Source organism: Zalophus californianus, chromosome 13 (genome assembly GCF_009762305.2).
Source record: "Zalophus californianus isolate mZalCal1 chromosome 13, mZalCal1.pri.v2, whole genome shotgun sequence".
NCBI classification, from domain to species: domain Eukaryota; kingdom Metazoa; phylum Chordata; class Mammalia; order Carnivora; family Otariidae; genus Zalophus; species Zalophus californianus.
The window spans coordinates 69,771,814-69,794,981 of record NC_045607.1 but is presented as its reverse complement, the minus strand read 5'-3'; the positions used below and the strand labels follow the sequence as shown (position 1 = coordinate 69,794,981).

The window sequence follows — 23,168 nt, the reverse complement described above, 5'->3', positions numbered from 1 at the left end:
AATTAAAAATCTGATGAAAAATGAAATAAAAAAACAAAGGCTGCCACAAACTAAAAGAAAAGTTAAAGATAAATGCTTTGTGCCACAGCAGTTGACTAAGTACCTGTTGAATATCAGGCGCCTGTCATAGGCATGGAGGATACAGTGATGCTTTCACCAAGAGAGCTGAAAAACGCTTAGATGATTTCAGAAGAGTGACAGACACCACGCTAGGGCTCAGCTATAAGGCAGGAACAGCCTTCTCTGGAAGTCCTGGCTGTGACTGCAAAGGAAACCTTGCCCATGCTATCTGCCCTTTTTGCTGCCAATTACATGAAAAAGGCATTAATATTTAGGGGGTCTCTGGAATGAAGTTCTTATTGGGAGATAATTTAGAAGAGGGTGGTCACTATGGTCTCTATTGAAAATGTTAGTGGAATAATTTAATCTAAAGTGTGATGATTTAGAAACATTTCATAACAGATCTTGATGTTGAAAATTGTTTGAGCATTAGGCTGGAGTCTTAAAAGTGTTTCCTTCCAGTGTAGTAGAAGGAGAGCAGGGAATGAATCCTTCCTGTGCATCTATTAAGTGCCAGGCCCTGGATATCAGGGAGAACCAAGATCTTTGAGCAGAAGATGCCCCCTTCTATCTTGGAGGTTGCTTTTTTTTTTTTTTATGAAATGGGTCCTTTGAAAATTATTTTTCTTTGGTGTGGTTTTGCTTTCTCAGAGCATTTCCTTATTTTACTTTATTTTTTAAATATTTTATTTATTTGACAGAGAGAGACAGCGAGAGAAGGAACACAAGCAAGGGGAGTGGGAGAGGGAGAAGCGGGCTTCCTGCAGAGCAGGGAGCTGGATGTGGGGCTCGATCCCAGGACCCTGGGATCATGACCTGAACCAAAGGCAGACGCTTAACCGACTGAGCCACCCAGGCGCCCACCATGTGTATCTTGACATCTATTTTTCCTTTTATGGATTGTGTAGAAGAAGGGACCTATAGATGCTGTATCTTCTCCCCCACTGGTTACTGTTTTTCATTTTAACTCACAGTGGTAAGAGCAGGGCTACATATTTGTTTTCAGTGTCTTAATTGGGATATGTTACATATCTTAAATTGTTTTTGAAAAAGAGAGGGGAAGACCCATCCTGACACAAGTTCTTATAGTGCCTTTGGAACTCCAGTTGTTGCCCATCCGTGGATGTCCATCCATCCATCTATCCATCTGTCCATCCACCCACCCACCCATCCACCCATCTATCTACCCTTTATCCTTTGAATACCTACCTTGTGCAAGGTACTTTGCTAGATGCTGTGGTGTTATTAAGAGTTATAGATCAGGATCCAGCTGTCTTCAAAGAGGTTATGACCTAAGAAAAATAGACAGCTACTCGAATAACTGTAGCACAAGAGTAGTCCATGGTGGTAGGTTTAATAGCTTTGTGTTTGTATTACTAGGGATTTTATTGCTTGGAAGTGACAGAAATTCAGATCAAACTTCCATTAGTGACACAGAGATATCTGGATCCAAGGGCTCAAGTGGTATTTTTCAGGTCCTCTCTCTTATTATATATCTCATAGGTCTTTTTTCTTCTGTGTGCTGACTTCATTGTTAGACAGTCTCTTTCCTCGTGGCAGAAAAACTTCTCATGGAGGCCCTGGGACTGTATAATCTTTCTACGAGGATCCCAGGGAAAGAGTCTCTCTCTGTCCCAGCATCATCTATTCAGTTTTAGGGAAAATTTTCATTGGTCTGGTTGAGGCCACATGAACATCTCTAAGCCAAGCATCATGGCCGAGGGGATGGACTTCTGTCGCCACTTTCCTCCTGTACTTGAAGGTCTGGCAGGTGGGGAAGAGGAGGATTCCTGCAGAGAGTGCACTAGGACCACGTGGGCTTTGTGAATGTGGTTCCTGAAAGGAGATATTGGTAGTAGTGCTGACCAAGGCAGAAAAGGGGGATCCGGGGTCATGAAAAGAGGGAGTAGGAAGAAAGGAAGGGAGTGGGGGAGGGAGGGAGAGGGGAGGAGAATCGGCTTCAGTGTTTTAGGAGGTAAAAAGAAGGACTGACTGGTTGTCCTGGCGTGTAGGGAAAGACGTAATCTGTCTTGCATGTGATGATGCCAGCATCCCTGTGGCCATCACCATAAGGAGGAAACGCTTTTGAGAGGTAGCGGATGCACTTCCAGGTTGTTTTCCCCTCTGTACACAGGGGATACCTTGAAAGGGAAGGCAGGCTGAATTTGTTAGTTGGAAGTGATAAAGGATTAAGAAAAAAAGCGAACTTGGTGAACCTGTCGTTGACCTTGAAACCTGCTCAATCATGGTTTCTTCTCAGTCACATTCAGTTTTCCTCCGTCTTCTGTATTTTAAGGAGACGGGTGGGGCTCGGGTGGGTGGGGAGGGCTCCCCGCCCTGGTGAGGTAGGATGGATGCTACCCCTTCTTTTCGCGTACTGTCTGCATTCTGAGTGACTGGTTTTCACTCTCTGCGCTTTTTGCAGCTACATTGCCAATCAGAAAAGGTTGGAAATCATCAACGAAGATGACGTTGAAGCTTATGCAGGACTGAAAAATCTGTAAGTACTCCGGACTGGCGTACCTTATCTCAGAACTTTTTCTTATGCTCTGTTATAGTCAAACAGGCATTAACCAGTTCGTTCTAATGTACGTGCAATTATGTATTTTCTTAGGACAATCGTGGATTCTGGATTAAAATTTGTGGCTCATAAAGCGTTTCTGAAAAACAGCAATTTACAGCACATGTAAGTAAAGTTTGATTCTTTTGCTTCCCGGGACCCAATGTATTCAATATTTTTCCTCTCTCTTTTCCAAGACTCAACCTCCTTTTTTTTTTTTTTTTTAAAGTTAGCATAGATGTGACAATAGCTTAGAAATGTTAGCTTTGATATTTGAATAGCTTCAGAGGGGTACTTAGAACAGCCTGTGTATTCCCTTTCATGGATTTCTGGGCCATTTCCATCTTGGATAGAGCAGTAGTCCAACAGCAGAGTCTGATGTGAAAACTATGTCCTGGTACACAGTCCTTGATTCTTTTCCTTGGAATCATGACATGTTCCCTGGAAGACATCAAACTAGTGGAATTGAAAGAAACTGACTTGGCCTTGGCCTTTTTAGGGAACTAAAAATTACCAACGCTCCCCCCCGCCCCTGTAGATCCTCTTTTGAAAGTTCATTTTCTCAAAGCTACCTGTCGTGGTTGATAAAAGTGGGGAAAAATCAATCATGGGACCCGCCGAAGGTTCAGACGATTATAAAATAGCAAGTGTTTGCACTGAAGTCACATTGATGCTTTGTCAACTGAAGTCAGCTGGAAATATGGACGGTGGGATCCCTCAGGGTGTTTGCTGCTAGGTCCTGTCAGATGATGGCCTGTCGTCCTAAAGGTACGGCCTTCCTGGGAGGTTTCTTCATTCAACAGAGGCTCACCTGCCCCTCAGCTCAGATTGGTGTTCCCTAAGCCCTAGAGTGTTCAGTGGAGGCATGTTGCCTGCATTCGTTGGCCTTTGGGTACTTTGCAAATTCTCTTTAATCATGCTTTGTGTCCCCTCATCTACAGTTTACCTGTAGGACTCTCTCTTGCATTATCTCACTTGAATTTTCCAACAATTGGCAGGGAAGATCTTTTTGGTTCCCATTTCAGGGACATAAAACCAGACGGAGGAAGTTCGAAGATCTGCTCAGGTCCAAAAATGGAGAGTGACAAGAGTTATGACTCCAGGGCCCACCCCTGGCCAAGCTCTTACAATAAGAGCACGGGAAATAAAATCTATGCCATCCATATAATTAGAGAACCAGCCCTTCTTATAATATTTGTCCTCTTTCTTTTCTTGGGGAGAACAGCTCCCCAGAGGATTTCCATGCCAGTTATAAAAGAAAATCATTCTCTCAGAGCAGGTCACCTGGACACTGTATGGAGATTTGTTGATTTTATGAAAAGCCTTTTTTTTTTTTTTGCTAAAGCCAGTTTTGTGACTTCGTATTTTATAGGTGGCATTAATGATGAAGTCTATTTAAAAATAATGTCTGTAGAATGAAGATACAAAACATTCAGCAAAAATGTGATAAAACTCCATGGAACTGGATTAACACATTTCATTTAAATGCTTCTCTGGCATCATCTCTTTGGTTGGCTTGCCTACACAATCTGATGTCTGTGTAGGTCTTGAGGTCATGAACAAGAGAGAAGTCGGAGATGAAAAAAGTCAAAATGCTCTAAGGCCATCGCTTAAATGTAATTAATGACCTCAGTGGTTAAGTTCTGGTATTTTCATTACAGCTAACATTCTACCTGAATTACTCTCCCAACCCCATTTTATTGGCTCTTTTACCCCATCACTTCCCCTAAAGATGTGATGTGTACAGTGGGGTATGGTTAATTGTTGTTTTAGTAATTAATGTATTTATTTATAAGGGGACTTATTCATAAAGGGCTTACTCGACCTCTTCATACTTTCCCTTCCTGCCTGTTGCATGCCATTTATAGGAAAACCAAAGCCACCTGGTGTATCTTTTCAGGGTGATATATGATAGAATAATTTTACCAGCATTCTATGTGCTGTCAACAACTTATATAAAACCAACTATCTATCCCTGTCTCCCAAAGAGGCATCATTTGAGAGTGGAAAACCAAAGAGATGGACATATCTTAGAGAGTTTCTTTAAAAGGCAGTAGCCGGGAAGCCAGGTCATTGGTCAAGCAGCAAAAACTCTGTTGACATTTGTAGGCATGATCAAATATTAAGACAAAACAAAGTTAGACGATATTTAGCAGCCATAAGGCCAGTAAGCTTCATATACAGTGTTCATGGGTGAAAGAGGCTCCTAATCACCAGAATTAAATTAAATTAAGCAGTTGGCTTTGAGAATGGCAGGGAGAGAGGAGGGAGCAAATCAGGTGTCTGCCTTTGCAGACCTGAGTCCCAACCTCTGCTAATGACTGAGGACTTGGGCACTGGCTTGTTTTTCCTGATTTTCTGCAGTTACCTCGGATATTGACACTGTGGATACCAGGGAGCAGAAAAAGAAATGTACATTAGAAGCTGTTTCTTTTTACTCCGGGGGACACTGATTATCTCTGAGTCTCCCCAAAAATATAACAATGTGCTCAAGAGCAATCTATTTCACTTCGGGTTTTAGGGAGATTCGGATTGGATCCTGCCTCACCGCCCCTCCTTCTGCCCTGGGCATATTCAACATCACGTGGGGCCTGTCCATCGCCCCTGTGGCTGGTCATTGAGTTTATTTCTTGGTACCTTTAATTCCTCCCCAGCGTCTGAGAACCCAGGGGTTGTGAGAAAAGCCAGTGTTCGTATTTTCCAGGGGCTTTGCCGAGGTGCTAATTAGTTCCTTTGCAGAGTTCTGTCATCAAACAGTAAGAGGATTGTTGATTTTTCTTCCTCCCCTCCCCCTCTTTTTTGGCTTTTGGCCCCAATAATGAGTATGGTTCATAAAACTCATCTTGTTCTTTGGCGTGTGACCCCACTCGGGGCTGTGCGCTGGCAGCCCGACAGGACCAGCTGCTGCCGGTGCCGGCCCGGGGCTTCGTCGCTGACCAAGACCTTGACCAAGAGTGTCTTCTTTCTTTGCCCCCTCTCTCCTGGTTCTTCTCAGGAGGAAGAGTCCTGGTTTTGTTTGTGTTTCCTTCAGAGGGTGGGGGTTTCTGAAGATGCCTGGAGAACACGGGCAGACTGACTTTTCAATGTGTGATACTCCAATGAAGCTCATTCTTAATTCACGTTCCGAAAGAAAAGAGAAAAGATGTATGTGGGCACATTTTACAACTTCCCGGGGGATTATTTTTTTCATGTGGGTGAGCACTTTATGCTCAGTGTAAAGACAGAAGAAGTAAGCGTCAAAGGAAGAGAGAACCTTTGTGTAGGTAGGGGTTTGGGTGAGTGGAACTCTCCATATAGAAGGAGGCGAGGACACACGCAGTCTCGAATCGGGGGGCCCTGGAGCAGCATTTTCACGTGACCAGCCTCGGCTCGAACATTAGCTCCTGGGCCCCTCTTTGAGGGGTGACTGGTCAGACAGAGCGGGATGTCTGAGCAACCCGTGAGTTTGTTGGGCTGACTCAGCAGACTAGCCTCGGGGAAGGGGCCGGGACTCCTGTGACCCTCAGGTGTGCAATTTTTCCCTCCCTGCTAGCACTTGCGTTTCCAAGCAGGAAACAGATCCTAAAAGGCTCGTTGCAATTTGTTGAGGGCTTGGCTGTTTTTGTCCAAGTTGATGTTTGTTTTACATTCCTGCTGGTTATTAAACACATGTCTGGAGGCCCAAGCATTGGACACTTTTTGAATAAATTCAACCAGTAAACACATTCACGGAACAAGTCAGCTGCCGGGATTATGGCTCTGAATTTTCCAACTCAGGGCCTCATGGCCCTGATCATCAGAAATGGAAACTCCTGCCCATTGAATAAAACTAAGTATTCAGAACACATCAGTAGAATCATTAGTATTTTTTCAGTCACAGATATGACTTGGTTTCATTGACTTTTCACTGTCTGGTTGGTCCAGATCTTTTTTCTTTTTTAAGATTTTATTTATTTACTTGACAGAGATAATGAGCAGGGGGGAGTGGGCGTGGGAGAGGGAGAAGCAGACTCCCTGCTGAGCAGGGAGCCTGAGGCAGGACTTGATCCCAGGACCCTGAGATCATGGCCTGAGCTGAAGGCAGATGCTTAACTGGCTGAGCCACCCAGGCGCCACAAAGCCACTGGTTGGTCCAGATCTTAAAATGATACGTTGCTAGGATAGTTTCACATGAAATCTGACATATTCCTTGTTTTCTGATATTTTGTTGTTCTTGTCCTCATCATGGGAATTATCTGGTTATTTAGAAGTCATATATAAACAATGCCCACCAGAGTTATCAATCAGTGGGTGTATTCTTTCCTACAACGATGTGTTAAATTCAGTTTATATTCAGAGTTTTATGTGTCATGTGATTTCAAAATATTCATAATGCTGTTTAGTTTTAAAGCATCTTTTTCCCTAGTGAGATTTATGATTTTAAATTAGATTAATTCTTCCTATTAATTGTTCGGAGGTCAGAGATCTCTAGGAGGTATATAACTTGCCTCTGAATCAGCATATGAAGAATAAACTCTTGGTTAAGAAAGAGATTAAAAATAGACATTTTGGAAATTATGCCTGCCCCTCCCCTTCCCTTATGACCAAGAATTTTAGGAGAGGCAGGAAAAACTAAGTTGTCATTCCAGATGGAAGAAAGAGACTGTGTCGAAGGAAGGCATGAACCATGATCAAATAAAATTATATTTTGAAAAAAAGAATCTCTATTTGCATACTTTCTTCTTGAGATGTTACATTTTTAATTCACATTTAATGTTTTTGGTTTCTTTCAGCAATTTTACCCGAAATAAACTGATGAGCTTGTCTAGGAAACATTTTCGTCACCTTGACTTGTCTGAGCTGTAAGTAATGATTATTGTGTGGCATTCAGAGAAACAGTTTCAGAGGAAAGAGTAATTAAGTATTTTTTTTTTAAATGAGTGATGCTGCAGATCTATTTTTATATCAAAATTCTTAAAAAATGATTTCTCAGGTTTTGGCCACTTGTTTTTTTTATTCCCTCATAAAAACATGATTAAGTAATCAAAACCCAGAAATCTCAACAGTGAGGTATCATTTAGGATGAGTTTAAATGTGATTTGTTTTCTAAAGGAGGGAAAGCAGAAAAAGATGGAGGGGGGAGTTTTATGTTATAAGGGCAACATATCTCATAGCATTGGTGATGTCCAGGGCCTAATGGAAAGCAGAGCCAGTCAAGGAGGAAATAGCCATGGGCGGAACTCCCTGGTGCCCGCTGGTGCTTGGGGAACGTTGCCGGAGAGGTCGTTCTTCTCCCTCCCTGCCCATCCTTGTGACATTTTCTTCTGGGTCTGCCACTGCACTCAGGATTTATCCTGATGCTCTAATTTCCTTTGCTGCAAAATGATAGGAAAAAGATGGCCATGTGTTAATGACTGATAGCCACCGTTTCCAGGCATGCTCCATTCTTGTGCTAACTGTTGACATTGCTATGGGTAAGTTGCCCAAAGAAGCCCAAGGCAGAGGCTCAGTGTGTCAGAGGGGGGCCCAGATGGACAAGGCCCTTGAACACCAGGCTGTAGCTTTTGCTCACACTGTTTATATTGCCTGCGTTGAAGGGTCTCCCCCTGCTCGCAAGGAAAAGGTGCAGATAGGTCTTAATGAAGGTTGCCTGGTGCCGGGTGTTGGCGATGGGCAGTATTTTGGAATACACTCAATTCCCTGGGCTTGAAGTGCCCAGGAATGGGCACGTAAACTTTAAGGAAGATATGAAACAGGGCGAGAGATACCCAGTATGAACCTTTTGAGCACCACTGTGGAACATTTTCTTGACGAGTTGGAAATCAGAGTTCTGACTCCAAATCCACAGGCCTCTGATTTCTCCCAGCAGCAGTTTAATCAAATCACTCAGCAAATGTTAGTTGTGTGCCTGGTTGCGAATCAGACTCATGCACTGGGCCGTGGGGACGTAAGGAGGACACTCTCTGTGTTTCAGGATTCTGCTATCTAGTGGGAGAGCTAGAAGCCTAAACAAACGAGGGTCAGGTGCTGTAGCAATCACTGGAAGAGGGGGTTTGCCCATGAACTGAAGAAAGGAGCCAGCTACCTGCCGGTGTGTTGTGCTCATGTGAACATTGCTATAGTTACAGCCGAAGATCCTTTGCTTCTTTATCTCTTCTGTCGGTTCGGTCATGCCTTGGTTTTTGAGAGATTCTTTAGTTTTTCATGTACTTAGAATGCCAGGAAACCTCTTGCAGTAGTTGGAGTTGATGCACTGTGGATCTCTTCTGCCTTAGATTCTGTATCCAATAGCATCACATTCTATTTTGTTGTTGGAGGGATACTTGGAGGCGATCAAGCAGACACAAATTAAACGAGGCTGCCATGACCACATTTTCCCCAGAGAGACTCCTGGAAGAGTCTCCAGGGATCCCTGAGATTCTTCGAACCCAACCAGAAAACCACAGGAGTAAATGATGTTGCAAAGCCCAGGTTCTGTCCTCCAGGAAATCTTAAGTATTGTGGTTAATGTCAGGCAGAGCCTATGTAACGATTGTAAATGGCCTCATTTAAAGGCTCATTACCATAAATGGAATTCATCTTAAAAAGGCCACTGAGTATTATAAATAAGCATTTAAAGATTTTTTTTCTTGTGGTTTTTATTTTCCTCTTGACTACTTCCTCTGTTACCAGTTGCAGGCCACGGGAGTCCCGGGAGCTCAGCTGATGGGTGGCTTTCTCTTTGTAGACCCTCCTGCAGCGGGCTGAGGGGCTCCATCTGGAGCTCGCTTGCTCTTGCTCTCAGAAACCCTGAGCTTGGGTGTGTGTGCATGAAGGAGGTCTCAGAGTTCCCTTCCAGGCTCTCTTGTGCACATTTACGCCAACTTTCTTGCAACGGTTCCGCTGAACAGTGGTCGCCCTGTGCAGAAAGCTGGTACCACCTTACTGGCCCTCACATTTCAGCCTTCACTTTGTATTTACGGTCTCGTTGTAAAGTCAGATGAAATCACTCTGCTCCCTGCTGTGGTTTGAGCTTATTAAATGATAACACTTGAATCTCTAGCCTGGTCAGAGATAAGTATGTTAGTGTTCCTGATAACCCAACTATTGGCATGTTCACTGAAGATCTTAATTACTATATAATGGCTGTGATAAATTTGTTATGGCATCTGATTTTCCCCCATCCTATGAGACATCCTTTTCTAGGCTTTACTATAGTTCTGCCTATTCCTGTCTTGTTTCCCCATTATTCTGAAAGGTCTTGCATCACTCTGCATCCTTTAGAGTCCATGGTGGTGTTTGCACCTAGCAGAAGATCAGTAAGTATTAGATAAATGAATGAATAAGTATTGTAAAGCTATAAAGGTAGGTATGACTTTCGAAGATTGCTGGCAGATAGAATTCATAATGTTGTAGTGCTTTGTAAACACTAGCATAGTTAACACTGGAAAAGAGAAGCCTGATCGGGTTTCATTTTTGTTCCGTGTAGGATCCTGGTGGGCAATCCATTTACATGCTCCTGTGACATTATGTGGATCAAGACTCTTCAGGAGACTAAATCCAGCCCAGAAACTCAGGATTTGTACTGCCTAAATGAAAACAGCAAGAATATTCCCCTGGCAAACCTGCAGATACCCAATTGTGGTAATTTACATTCGAATCAATGAATTCTATTTGCTATTAATTATTCTAATTGCCTTGGTGTAGTAGAGAGTCCGGGAGGATTATCACTACCCAGATTTTATATAGTATGCTGTTGAGGTCTCTGCTGAGCTGGGCAACGTTTGTGTGCAGTGTGGAGAAGTCAGCTGGGAGCAACTTTGCTGAATATTTTTTGCAAGTAGAATATTAATTCTGAATGGATGACTTTGAAGCCCATGGAGGAAAAGTAGGCTGTTTATTCCATTGTTTTCTTTGTTCATTTGCCTGGTCATGCATTCCTCTATCCATTTATCCATCTATCCGAAAACTATGTGCCAAGAGTGTGATACTTCGTTGGCCATGTATATATGTGGTTGGCACCCGGAAAATGGAGAGGGAAAGATCTTGTGGTGGTCAAGTGTCCTCAACAGTACAAAAAAATGCAGTTTGATCCAGCACATTCCTTTCAACTCGTCTTGCTACCAGAGGGCTGTGTCTCTTGATGGGGCACCATGAATATGCCCTTATACATGCTTTTCCATGTTTGGGTTTCCAGGCCCCTCCTCAGCATTTGCACCTCCAGAGTTATACAAAGTCCCATCTCTCTGAGAGCCACTGCGTTTACAGGGAACGAAAACCCGGGTGTTCTGGTTCAGAATTTACTGCTCAGGGCATCTGTGATGTGCCTTGGCAATCCCCACCTAGGCTGTAGTCAACCAGCTAATCAGCTCGCAGTTATATTTGATCTTCTGGCCTAGCGGCTGGTGACATAGCAGAAGGCTTCTCGTCTGTGAGGAGTCTGTCTATGAACCACAAACATTCAGATTCTTTGTTTTCAGAAGACCCTATTGTTTGAGGTCAGTTTTTCTTGAAGGAAAATAGAGCTGCTGCTCATTTTTAATGAGAATGTCATAAAAAGAAAGATAAATATTTGCTTTTTACCCTGAAGGGGCTCATGAGAGAGCAGTTAGTCTTCCCACAGATTTCTCTGTCCTCGAGCCCTATGGCTTCCTAACAGGGGAATCAGGCTTTGTTCTCTTGCCAACTTCTCTCAGCTTTGCTAGCCAACACTTAAAAAAAAAAACAAAACAAAAAACCCAGCTTTTAATATATATCATTTCCTGATTGATAAGAGGGCAACTGTGCTCTGTTCTGGTATAAATTTGCACCACTGAGAGAAATCACCTAGAGGGACAAGAAATTCAGTGTTGAGTCACCAGGCCTTTTGACCAGCTTCCCAAGTCCATGGTGTTGGGACCATATTGGTTCAGCAACCACTGAGAGGAAGAGAGAGAGAGCGTCAAGCTCCTGCTCTTGTTCCACGAACGGCCCCGTAAGATAGACATCTGTGTTGCCCTTGCCTGAAACCGATTTTCCTTCTTTTTTTTTTTTTTAATTTTAATTTTTGGCCATGTTGTCTTGACAGCTTTCAGTGATGCGCCCCACCTAATGTGTTGTTGTGAGACCATTGCAGCTGGGGAGGGAAAGAGTGGGAGGGAACTGGTCCTCGTTTTTCCTGATGAATTTGTCAGTTTTTAGTAATTTTTTGTTGGCTACAAATTAGTCAGTGAATCTTGTGAATGAGGGAACTTGAAGAATTCACTGTCCTGATTCAGACGGAATGTGTTTGATTGCTCCATGGGGATGGTTAGGTTCATGGTAACATTCACAATTGGTTTCAGTATAGATGATGCTTTTCAAAAAGCAACATTGTAAAAAAGGTGAATGGATGGACTTACTTCTCTACCACTTTTGTACTCTTAAACTGTTATGTTGTTTGTCTGTTAATTTTTTTCTTTCCAAGTGTTTTTAACTTATTTGTAATTGCACAAGTAATGTTGATACATTTTGTGGTTAAAAAGAACCTCCTGTATTACACATAAAGTTTGTGTTTCTCTTGTTTGTAACCATTTCAGGTTAGTGGTTACGGATCTATAATATTCTTTTTCATCAGTGCATGGTATTCTTGGTAGACTCTATCTTAATTACATTAAAATTTCCACATTGATGGGCATTTAGCTTATTTCCCATTTTTCGCCACTCCAGCAATGTTTTGACAAGCATCTTTTCATGTGCTCTTTGTACCTGTGTACAGATGAAAAGGTTTTCCTAGAGTACATAGCAGGAAGCGGAATTTTGGCTGATATGGTTTGCACATTAAAAAAACAGCTGTTCCAATTTATAGCCACTTCAGCAAAGCATATCTTAATATTAGCACACTTCTTATTTGTTTATTTTTCTAAAAAATGGTGGGTCATTGCTTTTTGGTTTGCCTTTTCCTGATGACTGTTGGGTATCTTCTGTGTTTATAGGACATTGTGTTTATTCTTTGGTGGATTGCCTCTTTATAACCTTTGTCTATTTTTCTATAGTGTTTTCCTTTTCCATTTTTAGTGTCTTTTTATTTAATTCTTTAAAAATTTTATTTTATTATGTTACGTTAGTCACCATACAGTACATCATTTAATTTTTTCTTAACTTGTTTGAAGGTTATAAATTGTTTCTATGTTTTTGGAAATATGCCCAAATATTCACCACCCATATTAAAACATATTTTTCTTGTAAGTATCTAGAGATAGCTCCAACAAGACAGGAAAAAATAGTCTTATTTCTTTTTACTTTCTCCTCCCGTCTTCAGATTATTGTCAACTAGGATTTTGTTTGTAGATTGTTACTTGATGGTTTTGAAGATTTACTGTTTCTTTGTATATATCAATAACTTTTGTATCCTACTGCCTTTTGGAGTGGATTTTCTTTTTGCTGGTGTGTATCCTCTAATATTTCTTTCAGAGAAACTAAAAAACATAAAATCTTTAAGTTCTTGCCTGGTGGAAAATCAGACTGTATTTGTTCTTCTCAGTGGAATTGGCTGAGTATGCATTTCTAGACTCGAACAAATTCCTTTTAGACCTCTGAAGGTATTGTATTACATTTTTCCTTGTATTCAGTGTCGCTGATGAGAAGCTTGAGGCCAGTCTTATGCTTGCTTCTTGACAGGGAACCTATGCTTTTCTTTTCCTTCTAGAAGCTTTGAAGATTTTCTCCTTTTCCGCATTATTCTAAAATTTTTACTGCAACGTAACTAGGTGTGTGTGTGTGTGTGTGTGTGTGTGTGTGTGTGTGTGTGTGTGTGTGTGTGTTTTAAAAAAATTCATTGTTTGACATGCAGCCTACTCTTTCAGTATGGGGGGGTTTTGTCTGCAGTTCTGGAAGAGTTTTCTAATTTATGCAGATGGTTATTTACACTTAAGGGCTCTACCCTCCGTACCCCTCAGCCTCAGTAGCACTTTCCATCTGCTTGTCCTTTTGCACTGTATTATGGGGAAATGGGTTGACTCACTCCTTTGGCCTTCAGCTATTTCTCCAGATACTGAATTTTTCCCTTTCAACACTCAGTTTCTAATTTCTGCAATCTTGAGTGATTTTTTTTTTTAATAACAGAAACACCCTTTCCTGTGTTGGGGTTCACCATATCTCTAGGGTGTCACCAGCACCTAGCAGTACTGATTTTTTTCTGGTAAAGTTCCTGCACTCATTGCTTCTTGTTGGATGCTGTGTCCGCAGTGAGTGGGTAGGGACAGGATGTGAAAAGGCTATTTCTCTTGTTGTGTTTACTTATTTTCTGAACCAGTGGCCCCATGGCTCAGCCAAGGTGGGGCTCCACTCTGTCCTGCAGTCTACCCCTTCAGTCTGGGGTCAGCCTAGAGCCTCCCTATTTTGTGCACTGAATACTTATGTGTCCCTTTGGGGCTGTGCTGATTTTCTTTCATCCCACTCTCTCACTTTCTCTTGTTCAGGGGTTTCTCAGGGTGTCTTATCCACTAGCAGTATGTTTTCTCATTTTCCAGCATGGTTCTGGAGTTTTAAAAAATTTTGCATAATATTTGGGGATTTGAGATCAGAAGGGGGGAAACTTCAGTTTAGAGCTTGTTCTTATATTACTTCATCACGGTTTCCCATTTTAGGCTCTTTAAAGAGAAGTTAGGCAAATTGAGCAGTGGGGGGAAACTTCAGTTTAGAGCTTATTCTTATATTACTTCATCACGGTTTCCCATTTTAGGTTCTTTAAAGAGAAGTTAGGCAAATTGAGCAGTAGATTTATACCAGGTGTTTGGATTTAAATTGTTTCTGAAAGTCCATACTAAAGAAATTGGATAATATGCTACTGTCTTCAAATTAGATATCTTGTTTAGAGCATGGATTTGTGGTTGGTTGGCTTTTCTTTTAGGTCTTGCTCTCTGTAGACTTCTAAAATAAAATATGTTGTGTTTAATTACATCACAGATTCATGGAGCTCATCTTCACTTTTTTTTTTTTTTTGGATGCAACTTGTTAGCTAAGTGTATGAGTAACTCATAAGAGTACTGTATGGTCTTGTGTGTTTGTTTTGTCATTGTAAGCCAACAGTTTGCCAATAACTATGGCTACTGAGTTAATTTGCAACTGGTAACATTTTAATTTCAATAAGAAAGAGCTACTGAGATTTCATTCCTTTATTAGGTGGGCTTTCTTTAAAAACTTCCCCTTTTAGTATTGCACATGTAAGTATTATATTAACAAACTCTCTACATTTTATAAACAAAAATACATCCCCCATGGTGTCAATGTATCCCTCGAATGTAATAGGCATTTGATTAATGTTTGCTGAATTCATCAATTAATAAATGCATGAGCCATGCACGTTATAGTAGTGATCAGTTTGGACTGGATTTTTTTTTTTTTTTAAGATTTTATGTATTTGAGAGCAAGTGAGCAAGCCCAAGCAGGGGGGAGGGGTAGAGCGAGAAGCAGACTCCCCATCAAGCGGAGAACCCGATGTGGGACTCAATCCCGAGCTTAAGGCAGACACTTAACCGACTGAGCCACTCAGGCACCAGGTTGGACCAGATTTTTATATAATGGTGTAGATATTTCAGTTATGATAACTTAAAGATTTATATTATTCTAGCTAAATTATTCCATATATTAGCATTTTGTCGTTCCCGTTGAAATTTCTGTCATCATCCCATTTTGAAAGAGTCTCACGTTCCTTCTGCTCTTAGTGATTAAGTGAGTGTGGTTGGTGCAGCTGGGAAGTTTAATGGCCCTGTTACCATTTGCAGCCCGGTTAGAATGTTTCACAATATTTTTCTAGCAGCCCCTCCTGCCGTGAATTACTGTAAATTTATTCATGCTGGGAAACATGTTGTGGTCTGTTTCTCCACAAGGTCCTTTTTAACCTTAGAAAAACGTCATTAATTGCAATGCAACAAAACACATTCATCTAAAATTTCCACATTAATTGGAAGAAAAGGGTCGCTAGGCACACTGGTTCTGAAGAGAGAGATCGAATCACACAAGTTCTAAAGAAAGGTTATTTTGCCAAGGTTATTGTGCTGATTTAATATAAGAATGCACCTGCTACTTTGACTGATCTTCAGCATTTAGTTTTGTAGTACAGGCCTTTCCATTCTTTCCCCTCACCAAACGGGATTATTAGAGAACAGTATACTTTATACTTTAACTTTTTTATACTATAATTAGGATTTAAATCTCTGGAAGAGAGTTTCTTCAGGAAATGTTAATAGTGGATGAGATGCTGTGTTCTAAGTAGATGGCAAATATATGTAAGAAAGGCATATTCCTCTGGGTCCTATCAAAGCAATCCCTCAACCTATTTTACTAGTAACTGGTTACCATAGAACATGCTATTCCCACAGTGAATATAAGGTGGTAATTCACTTGATGCTTGAACTGCATGGCTACTATGTAAAACTCCCTTAGGGGTCCCATGAATTGAAATCAGTCCTGCCTTTGCTTTCCTTGTTATTTATAACAACAATTCCAATTTTCCACTTTCCCAACCTTCAAGCTTTCAGTGGAGAGATTCCTTAAGACACAACAACAAAATATTCTTTAGGATGGGAGAGGTCAGTTCACAGGTATCTAGGAGAAGAAGCCTGGTTCCTTGAGGTAAATTGGTTTTCCTAATTTCTTCCTAAGATGTACTTTTAAAAGGTTGTCATGCTGTGGTTTGTAATACATGTCTACTTAGCATATTTGTACATAGTCCTTCTTTGTTTCAAACCAGGAAACTAGACTGATAGCAATTCTGCTTTGTTAGTGCTTACAGAAGATTCAAAGGAAATGCTATGTCAGTATTCTGGAAGCTAGATTAATATAACACATTAATTTCTTACCACCTTAGCTGGATTGAGTTGTTGTTTCTTTTCTGAAAAACACATACAACGTCTAGTTTATTAGTTTGCTTTGCTTTTACTGGGGATCAGGTTCTGTCTCCTAAAATATAGCAAGCCACACAGTGGACCATTGTTTTCCTTTATCTTTTTAGGATGGCAAATAAAGCTGTTTTTTTCCTAACCTGTCAGCTGCTGACATGGTTTTTGTATTTAGAAGTTTCCTGGTTGCTGTCACTGTAATGACACAGCTCACACAAGCATAGAAGCACAGTTTCCAATTTGGGCTTGGAAAGTCACTTTGCTAATTTTCTGTCATTTTTGTAACTGGGCGTAAAGCAGCTACTTCTAAATAGGTCAGGCTCATTCTGGCTTCTTTCCAGGTAGTGAAATATATATGCTTTAAGAGACAGAGAAAGTGGAAGATATGCTAAAAAGAGAGAATGTGAGAGGAGAGGAGAGAGTAGACAAAAATCATAATTTATTTGAATATTTTATGCACAGAATGATGATCGAACACAAAATGAACAGAGCTCAGGGATCACTAAAACAAGATGAGAAAGAACATTATCCCTACTTACAGGTGAAAAATAAAACCCAGACCTGACCCATTTCACTCACTGCAAAGCTGAGTTAATAACTCAAAGTGATAAGAGGTTAGTTTTCTTCAACCATTAGAAAGTGAGACACTGCCTACTTGATTTGCTTTTTATGTTTTTAGGAATAGGTCAACCAAATTCATTTTTACCTAATATCGTACTAAAAATGAGTGTTCCTTATCCCTTTGGAATGGTGATAAAGAAATGGAAAGAACCTGCATACTTTAAATTAGTGATCCTAAGACAGAGTCAATTGTCTGGAAGTATGTGCTCATGGAAGGGAGCAGAGGCAGGGCTGAGCCCAATAAAGGAGGCAGCCAGTCAATGTGTTGGTTGAGGCCATGGACAGAAAGATGAGGGTCAAGCCCAGCTCCCATTCATTAGTTATTCAGTTGTGGTACTTGATAAGCTTTAACTTCATCTGGAAATGGGGATCCTAATGACACCTACTTTCAAGAGTTTTTAGGATGCCAAATAAGCTAATATGGAGAATATTGCCGATAAGGTCTAGCACATATCAAGTACTCAATAAACATGAGCTATTAATGTTATTACTACCACTGATATGAATATGTAGCTTTAAATATATTTTACATCTAAATTTAAATATGTGTATCTTATATATTTTGTCAAATTACTTCAAATAAAAATAACAGAGCCACAACAAGAAGATACTACAGGGAAAGGGTGTAGTCAAAAAAGCTTGGGGAATATAAGATCCATGGAAGTGAACTGATTCCTTTAGAGCAGCACTTCTGGGAGCTTTTAATATGTGATGTGCATAGTGAACATCCAGAGTTACGGAAGTTCCTATAGGCTCTTATTTTTTTTAAGTATTAGATCCCCCCCTCTTCCCCACCAAGTGTCTCAAGGAGTCTGATTTCCACAGAACACACTTTGGGGAGAGCTCTGTGGACGAGATGATAGCTCAAGCCCCTGCCGAGTTTAAGAATAATAGTCGTAGACAAAAAAACCTAATGAGCGATTGGTCCGCAGGCTGGTATGTCCTTTCTGAACACATCCAGGACATCGACATAGAGGTGTCCGTCTGCCTGGGTGGCTGGTCACCTCTTATCTCCAGTGAGGTTTCTCAGAGTGCAGAGGAAGAACGCTCGGAAGCTTAAATCAGGATCCCATGACAATAGGGCTAGAAGCTCTTGGAAGCATTGCTGAGCTTTGCTCTGTACTTGTGCTGATTTCAAATCTTATTAAGCCAGGAAGTAGTGCCTGGCAAATGGTTTATCCTGCTTGGCTGTTCATGCATCCCATTTCATTTTTATTGTGCTAATTAAACCTCAAGTGATATTTCAAGTACAGATTGTTTTTTCCATTATTGAATCTTTGGCCAGCCTATTAATGCTTTAGAATTAACGTGAGTCAGATGCTTACTCATTTGTGGAAGACTTTACATCTAAAAGATCTAGACTTGGCCAATTTTGCACAGATTCCTTTGGAGAACTGCTGTGACAGGGTGATACAATTTGTCTATAAATAAGAGAGACTCATTCTTCCTTCACAAATAGACACGTAATTATTTTCTAAATGAACTAAACTCTTAGGTTGTAGATACATATTGGTATTTATGTTCTGTGCTAAAATGGATATATGCAGTCTGGGAAGGAAGTATAGTGTAGCAGTGAAGACCGCGAACTTTGGGTTCGAATCCTAGGTCTACAGGTATGTGGGCAATTTTGGAAGATGTATTAGACTTTTCCAGAACACACAGTCTTCCTTAATTAGATAAGGACAAACACTTAACTTTGTGATGGTTGTAAGGATTACATAAACCAATCATTTAAAGTACTGGAAAAGAGTTTCTGGTTCAGTGAATGCCCAGTAAATAATACTACTATTAATGTAATTAAACACGCATTTTTTAGAATTGTTTATATAAATTTAGGCTTGATGAAAGAGACTACATTAAATTTTTTTAGGGAAATGGAGATTATGACATAGCATTCTCTATTGGGAATCTCTATTTTAACCTTTTTTTCTGCTCAGAATTTCCAAACTATTATATGAATTTATAGTAAGTAGGAAATTCATCCTATAGTTTGTATTCAAGGTGCCAAGAGGGGTGTCTCCAAGCTTTGTTGGTGGAGGAAGTCATACCTTGAGGACAAGCACCAGGGCAGGCCCTGGCTCTGTGATCCCTCCAGAATCAGCAGATAAATCTCTAAGCACAAGAAAATGGGAGAGGAGTCAACAGGACACAAACGGTTGCAAGCTAGAAAGCAGACAGAGGAACAGAAACCGAGCTAATGGCTGAGAATGCTGATTACCAGGTTGGCAGAGGGCAAAGGCAAGAGGAAATTGGTTTGGGACGCAGAGCTGTTACCAGGCCCAGGAAGAAGCAGGTATGCAGGCAACACCAAACCCAAGAGAGTGGGTCAAGTCCCTGATGGAGCAGTTAATCCCATTTTCATTCCATACATTCCAGGTGACTGCACCCCTCCCTCCTCAGCAGAAAACTGGAGGTTTATTCTCTAAAGAGGATCAAACCAATATTATGAGGAACTCCAGAAAGAGTTGAGGCTGTGAGAACCATAGAGAAAATGATGGATTTACATATGAATATCAATATTTCCATCCTTCTTCCTCTTCCGGGTAGGACATTGGAAGAGTATTATAATAATAATAATCTGACCACACCCTGTCCCAAAATGATCTAATGATATTGGCAAAAGGTGGTACCCAGAAAAGGCCAAGAAGCCACCAAAAGCAACAGTTAAATGCACAATGCTTCTAGTACCTTGTTCTTAAAGATGTGTGAACGGCCGACGATACCCACTCTTTGAGAAAAGCTTACAATAGGAGAGACAAATACCAAACAAACAAAAAGATGACAAAAAACAAGTTGCCAGAAACAGTGTTGATATGGAGAGAAGAAAAATTCAAAAGAAATGATTAACAGCTCAAAGAGATCAGGAGATGTTGCACCCAGGAGACAAAAACAGGGTGCTATACAAATAGAAGACCGTTCAGGAACAAAAGAAGAGCCTTGGAAGCTAAAAACATGACAGACTGAAAACCTGCGAGTATGAAACTCAGAGTCTTAGGGAGCATTTTTGAAACCCTGTGTAAGGTAGAACAAGGCTTCCTATGGGTTGCTGACAGGAAGGGTTCTGAAGAGTCTCACCGGCCACTGAAAGCCAGGTCTGGTTGGGAAGTCCTCTGTGGATGGTGGGGACACCATGAGATGAACCCTGGAGAAATCTTGTTCCAGGCCGCTTTGGGTAATAAAGAAGAAAGGCTTTGTCAGTAAGGACTGCATCATAGGAGAGTTCTGTGGAGACAGTGGGTCAGAGAGCGCTAGGTGGGTGTTTTAATTGCAATGTAATGTGTACTGAAGATGAATTGCCTTTTCTGACCTCTGGCTTACTCCTGAGTTAATGAGGTGTCGTAGGTCCTTGGGACACAGCTGTCGGGGTAAATGCAGCTCCGGGGCAGAGTTTCTGATACCAAGTGAGGGACAAGCTTGACAAGGCAGGACCTGACATATCTGCTGTTATGCTCTCTGGGATGCGCCTTCATGCAGAAAATACTGTGAGTCCCATGTGATTTAAGGCAGTGTAAACACCCAATAGGTGTGATGGTTTAATGACGTGATAATGGCATCAATAAAGCTCTTGAAATGTGGAAGTATAGATCCACATGACTTTTTTTTATCATACTGGAAATTTTACAATAATCCATTTTTCCTATGATATTTAACTATGACTTATATAGCTTTGGAACATTCTAATATTGTGATGGTCCAGCTTCATGTGTGAAGAATGCTTTAAAACTGCATTTTCTTGGGGTGCCTGGTTGGCTCAGTCGGTTAAGCATCCCACACTTGGTTTGAGCTCGGGTCCTGATCTCAGGGTCTTAAGATCGAGCCCTGCGTTGGGCTCTGCACTGAGGGTGGAAAGTGCTTAAGAGTCTCTCTCTCCCTCTCCCTCTGCCCCCCCAAAACAAAAACAACCCAAAAAGCTACATTTTCTTCGGTAACCTATGTCAAAATCTAGGTCTGGTGGTGGGGTTATATTTATGAGTTACTTAATGTAAAAAGAGGATTTATGCAAAAAATGTAGATGCCTCTCACATTTTTGTTTTTGACTATAAAAAATGAAGGGGACAATGGGGAAATCAACAAGGTAAGGTGGTCTACAGAAACCTGTTTATGTGGAAAAAAACTGGATTAGCAACTGTAAAACCCTGAGAGAGATAGAGGACCTAGTTTTATAAATTAGTTTTTTTAAAGTAAAAAGTTATTCTGCAATAATATTTTTAAGAAACATGCAAAATTTGTTTTCAGCTCTTACAACCACACATTTTTGGTTCACATTAAATCTGTAAAGCTTACCAACCCAGCACTTTTTCAGATCAACATAAATCTGTCTCGGAAATTAAATCATTACTGATTCTAAAGCTTGAGGGGTTTCCAGTTTGTTGCGATTATTTTGATAATGAATCGAACTATTTGTATATGTCTCCACTTACTTTTCTTGTTCCACAGGTTTGCCATCAGCAAATTTGGCTGCACCCAACCTCACTGTGGAGGAGGGAAAGTCTATCACATTATCTTGTAGCGTTGCAGGCGATCCAGTTCCGAATTTGTACTGGGATGTCGGTAATCTGGTTTCAAAACATATGGTAAGGCTTTTGTTTGGCTCTGTGTTCCTAGAGAGACGAGAGTGTCTCAGAACTTGAGATTGTATTCATCTAGTGATGATCATTTAATATTTTGTAGGGCCATACGGAGACATTTATGATGAGTTTTTGATATACATTTACTTTCTATTAATTCTTATAATTAACAAAGAAGAATGCAGGTTTGCATTTTAGTTGTGTATATCCAATAGATTAGAGTCTCTGGGTGTCTAGTGAGCTGCTTGTGTCCTTGTGAGCAAGGCGAGGGATGCTCCTTATGGTCTTTTCCCTTGGAGAAACGTAGATAGGAATCCAAGGATTAAATCAATTTTGCGCATTAAACAGTTATATTCTAGAGAAATAGAATAGCTTTGGCCTTACTCTTGTGCCTGGCCCCAATTAAGGCCAGAAAACTTCCTAATGGTGTGTATTTTTTTCTTTAGTTAGGGGGAGAAACCCCAAATCTTGTCACTTTGGGATCAGCCCTAATAAGGATTATTTTTGTCTGTTAATTCATTTGTAGAATGAAACAAGCCACACACAGGGCTCCTTAAGGATAACTAACATTTCATCTGATGACAGTGGAAAGCAAATCTCCTGTGTGGCAGAAAATCTTGTAGGAGAAGACCAAGATTCTGTGAACCTCACTGTACATTGTACGTAATCAGACGGGCATATGTTTCTAATAGCGAATGATCGTGGACACACGTGCATTTGTCATTGTGGCCCTCTGGGTGCTGCTTAAGTGTGTCAAGAAAAAAAAGTGTGTGCAGTGTTTTGTGTATATTTTTTCAAGAAATATCAGTGTTCTATTTCTGCGAACATGCGTGTCGTCCTTTTAAGCTGTTTTTTTGATCTTAAGCTTGTCTTCTTGTGCCTTCTGCTTTTTTTTTTTTTTTTGAGAGAACCTATCTTGATCTGGTTTTTAGATCCTTTTGTTAATCAGTTTTCATTTAAATTCTGATAAACCAGTTTCTAAAATCTTTTTCTCTATAAAAGCACTATGAAGATTTAAAGTTATGTCACCTGAAGTACTGGGCTGGCTATTCACAAACACCCAAGTGTGCCACTGATGCAATAAAACCTCATTAGCTTGACATCAGGTTTCTGTGGGAAGGTTGGTGGAGTACTACTTAAATGATCGAAAGTTATGATCACCTGCAGAAAACTTTTATTATAACGGTTTAAATTTCTGTATATATTGAAATGAAGATACAGGCTATTAAAGCTTCTTAAGCGTATGTGCATTATTTTCCAGTATTATAAATAACACAACACATATCTTAACATTCCAGGTTGTAGCGTTCCATGCAAATGTGTATTCAGTAAAAATCCCTTATACTTTGCACATCATTCCGAATTCTGAGCTGGTATGGTATAAATTAATGAGGTTTTACTGTGTCTGGGTCAGGATGTGGGTGAGAAAACCACAAGTGGGCACGTGTGTATGTATGAATACACATTACACACATGTAGACACATGGTGTCGATATGCTGGTTAGTGTTCACCTGCGGCACACATTCCGTATGCGATTGTCGGGGTGCATGACTGCAGTCACC

The 23,168-nt window shown here is 40.7% G+C and overlaps 1 protein-coding gene across 7 annotated transcripts in view; it reads left to right on the top strand.

Annotated features, from left to right (window-relative positions):
- NTRK2 (neurotrophic receptor tyrosine kinase 2) overlaps positions 1-23,168 on the top strand; it is a 331,355-nt gene that overhangs the window by 26,415 nt on the left and 281,772 nt on the right. For all 7 annotated transcript variants that reach the window (XR_003523612.2, XM_027614950.2, XM_027614951.2 and 4 more), the window contains exons 5-10: positions 2,486-2,560; positions 2,675-2,746; positions 7,372-7,440; positions 10,047-10,201; positions 21,475-21,611; positions 22,132-22,264. Coding sequence is in view for 6 of the 7 variants with exons in the window: in XM_027614950.2 (XP_027470751.1) it covers positions 2,486-2,560; positions 2,675-2,746; positions 7,372-7,440; positions 10,047-10,201; positions 21,475-21,611; positions 22,132-22,264 (641 nt within the window). In the remaining variant the exon portion in view is untranslated. The remainder of the gene's footprint in view (positions 1-2,485; positions 2,561-2,674; positions 2,747-7,371; positions 7,441-10,046; positions 10,202-21,474; positions 21,612-22,131; positions 22,265-23,168) is intronic.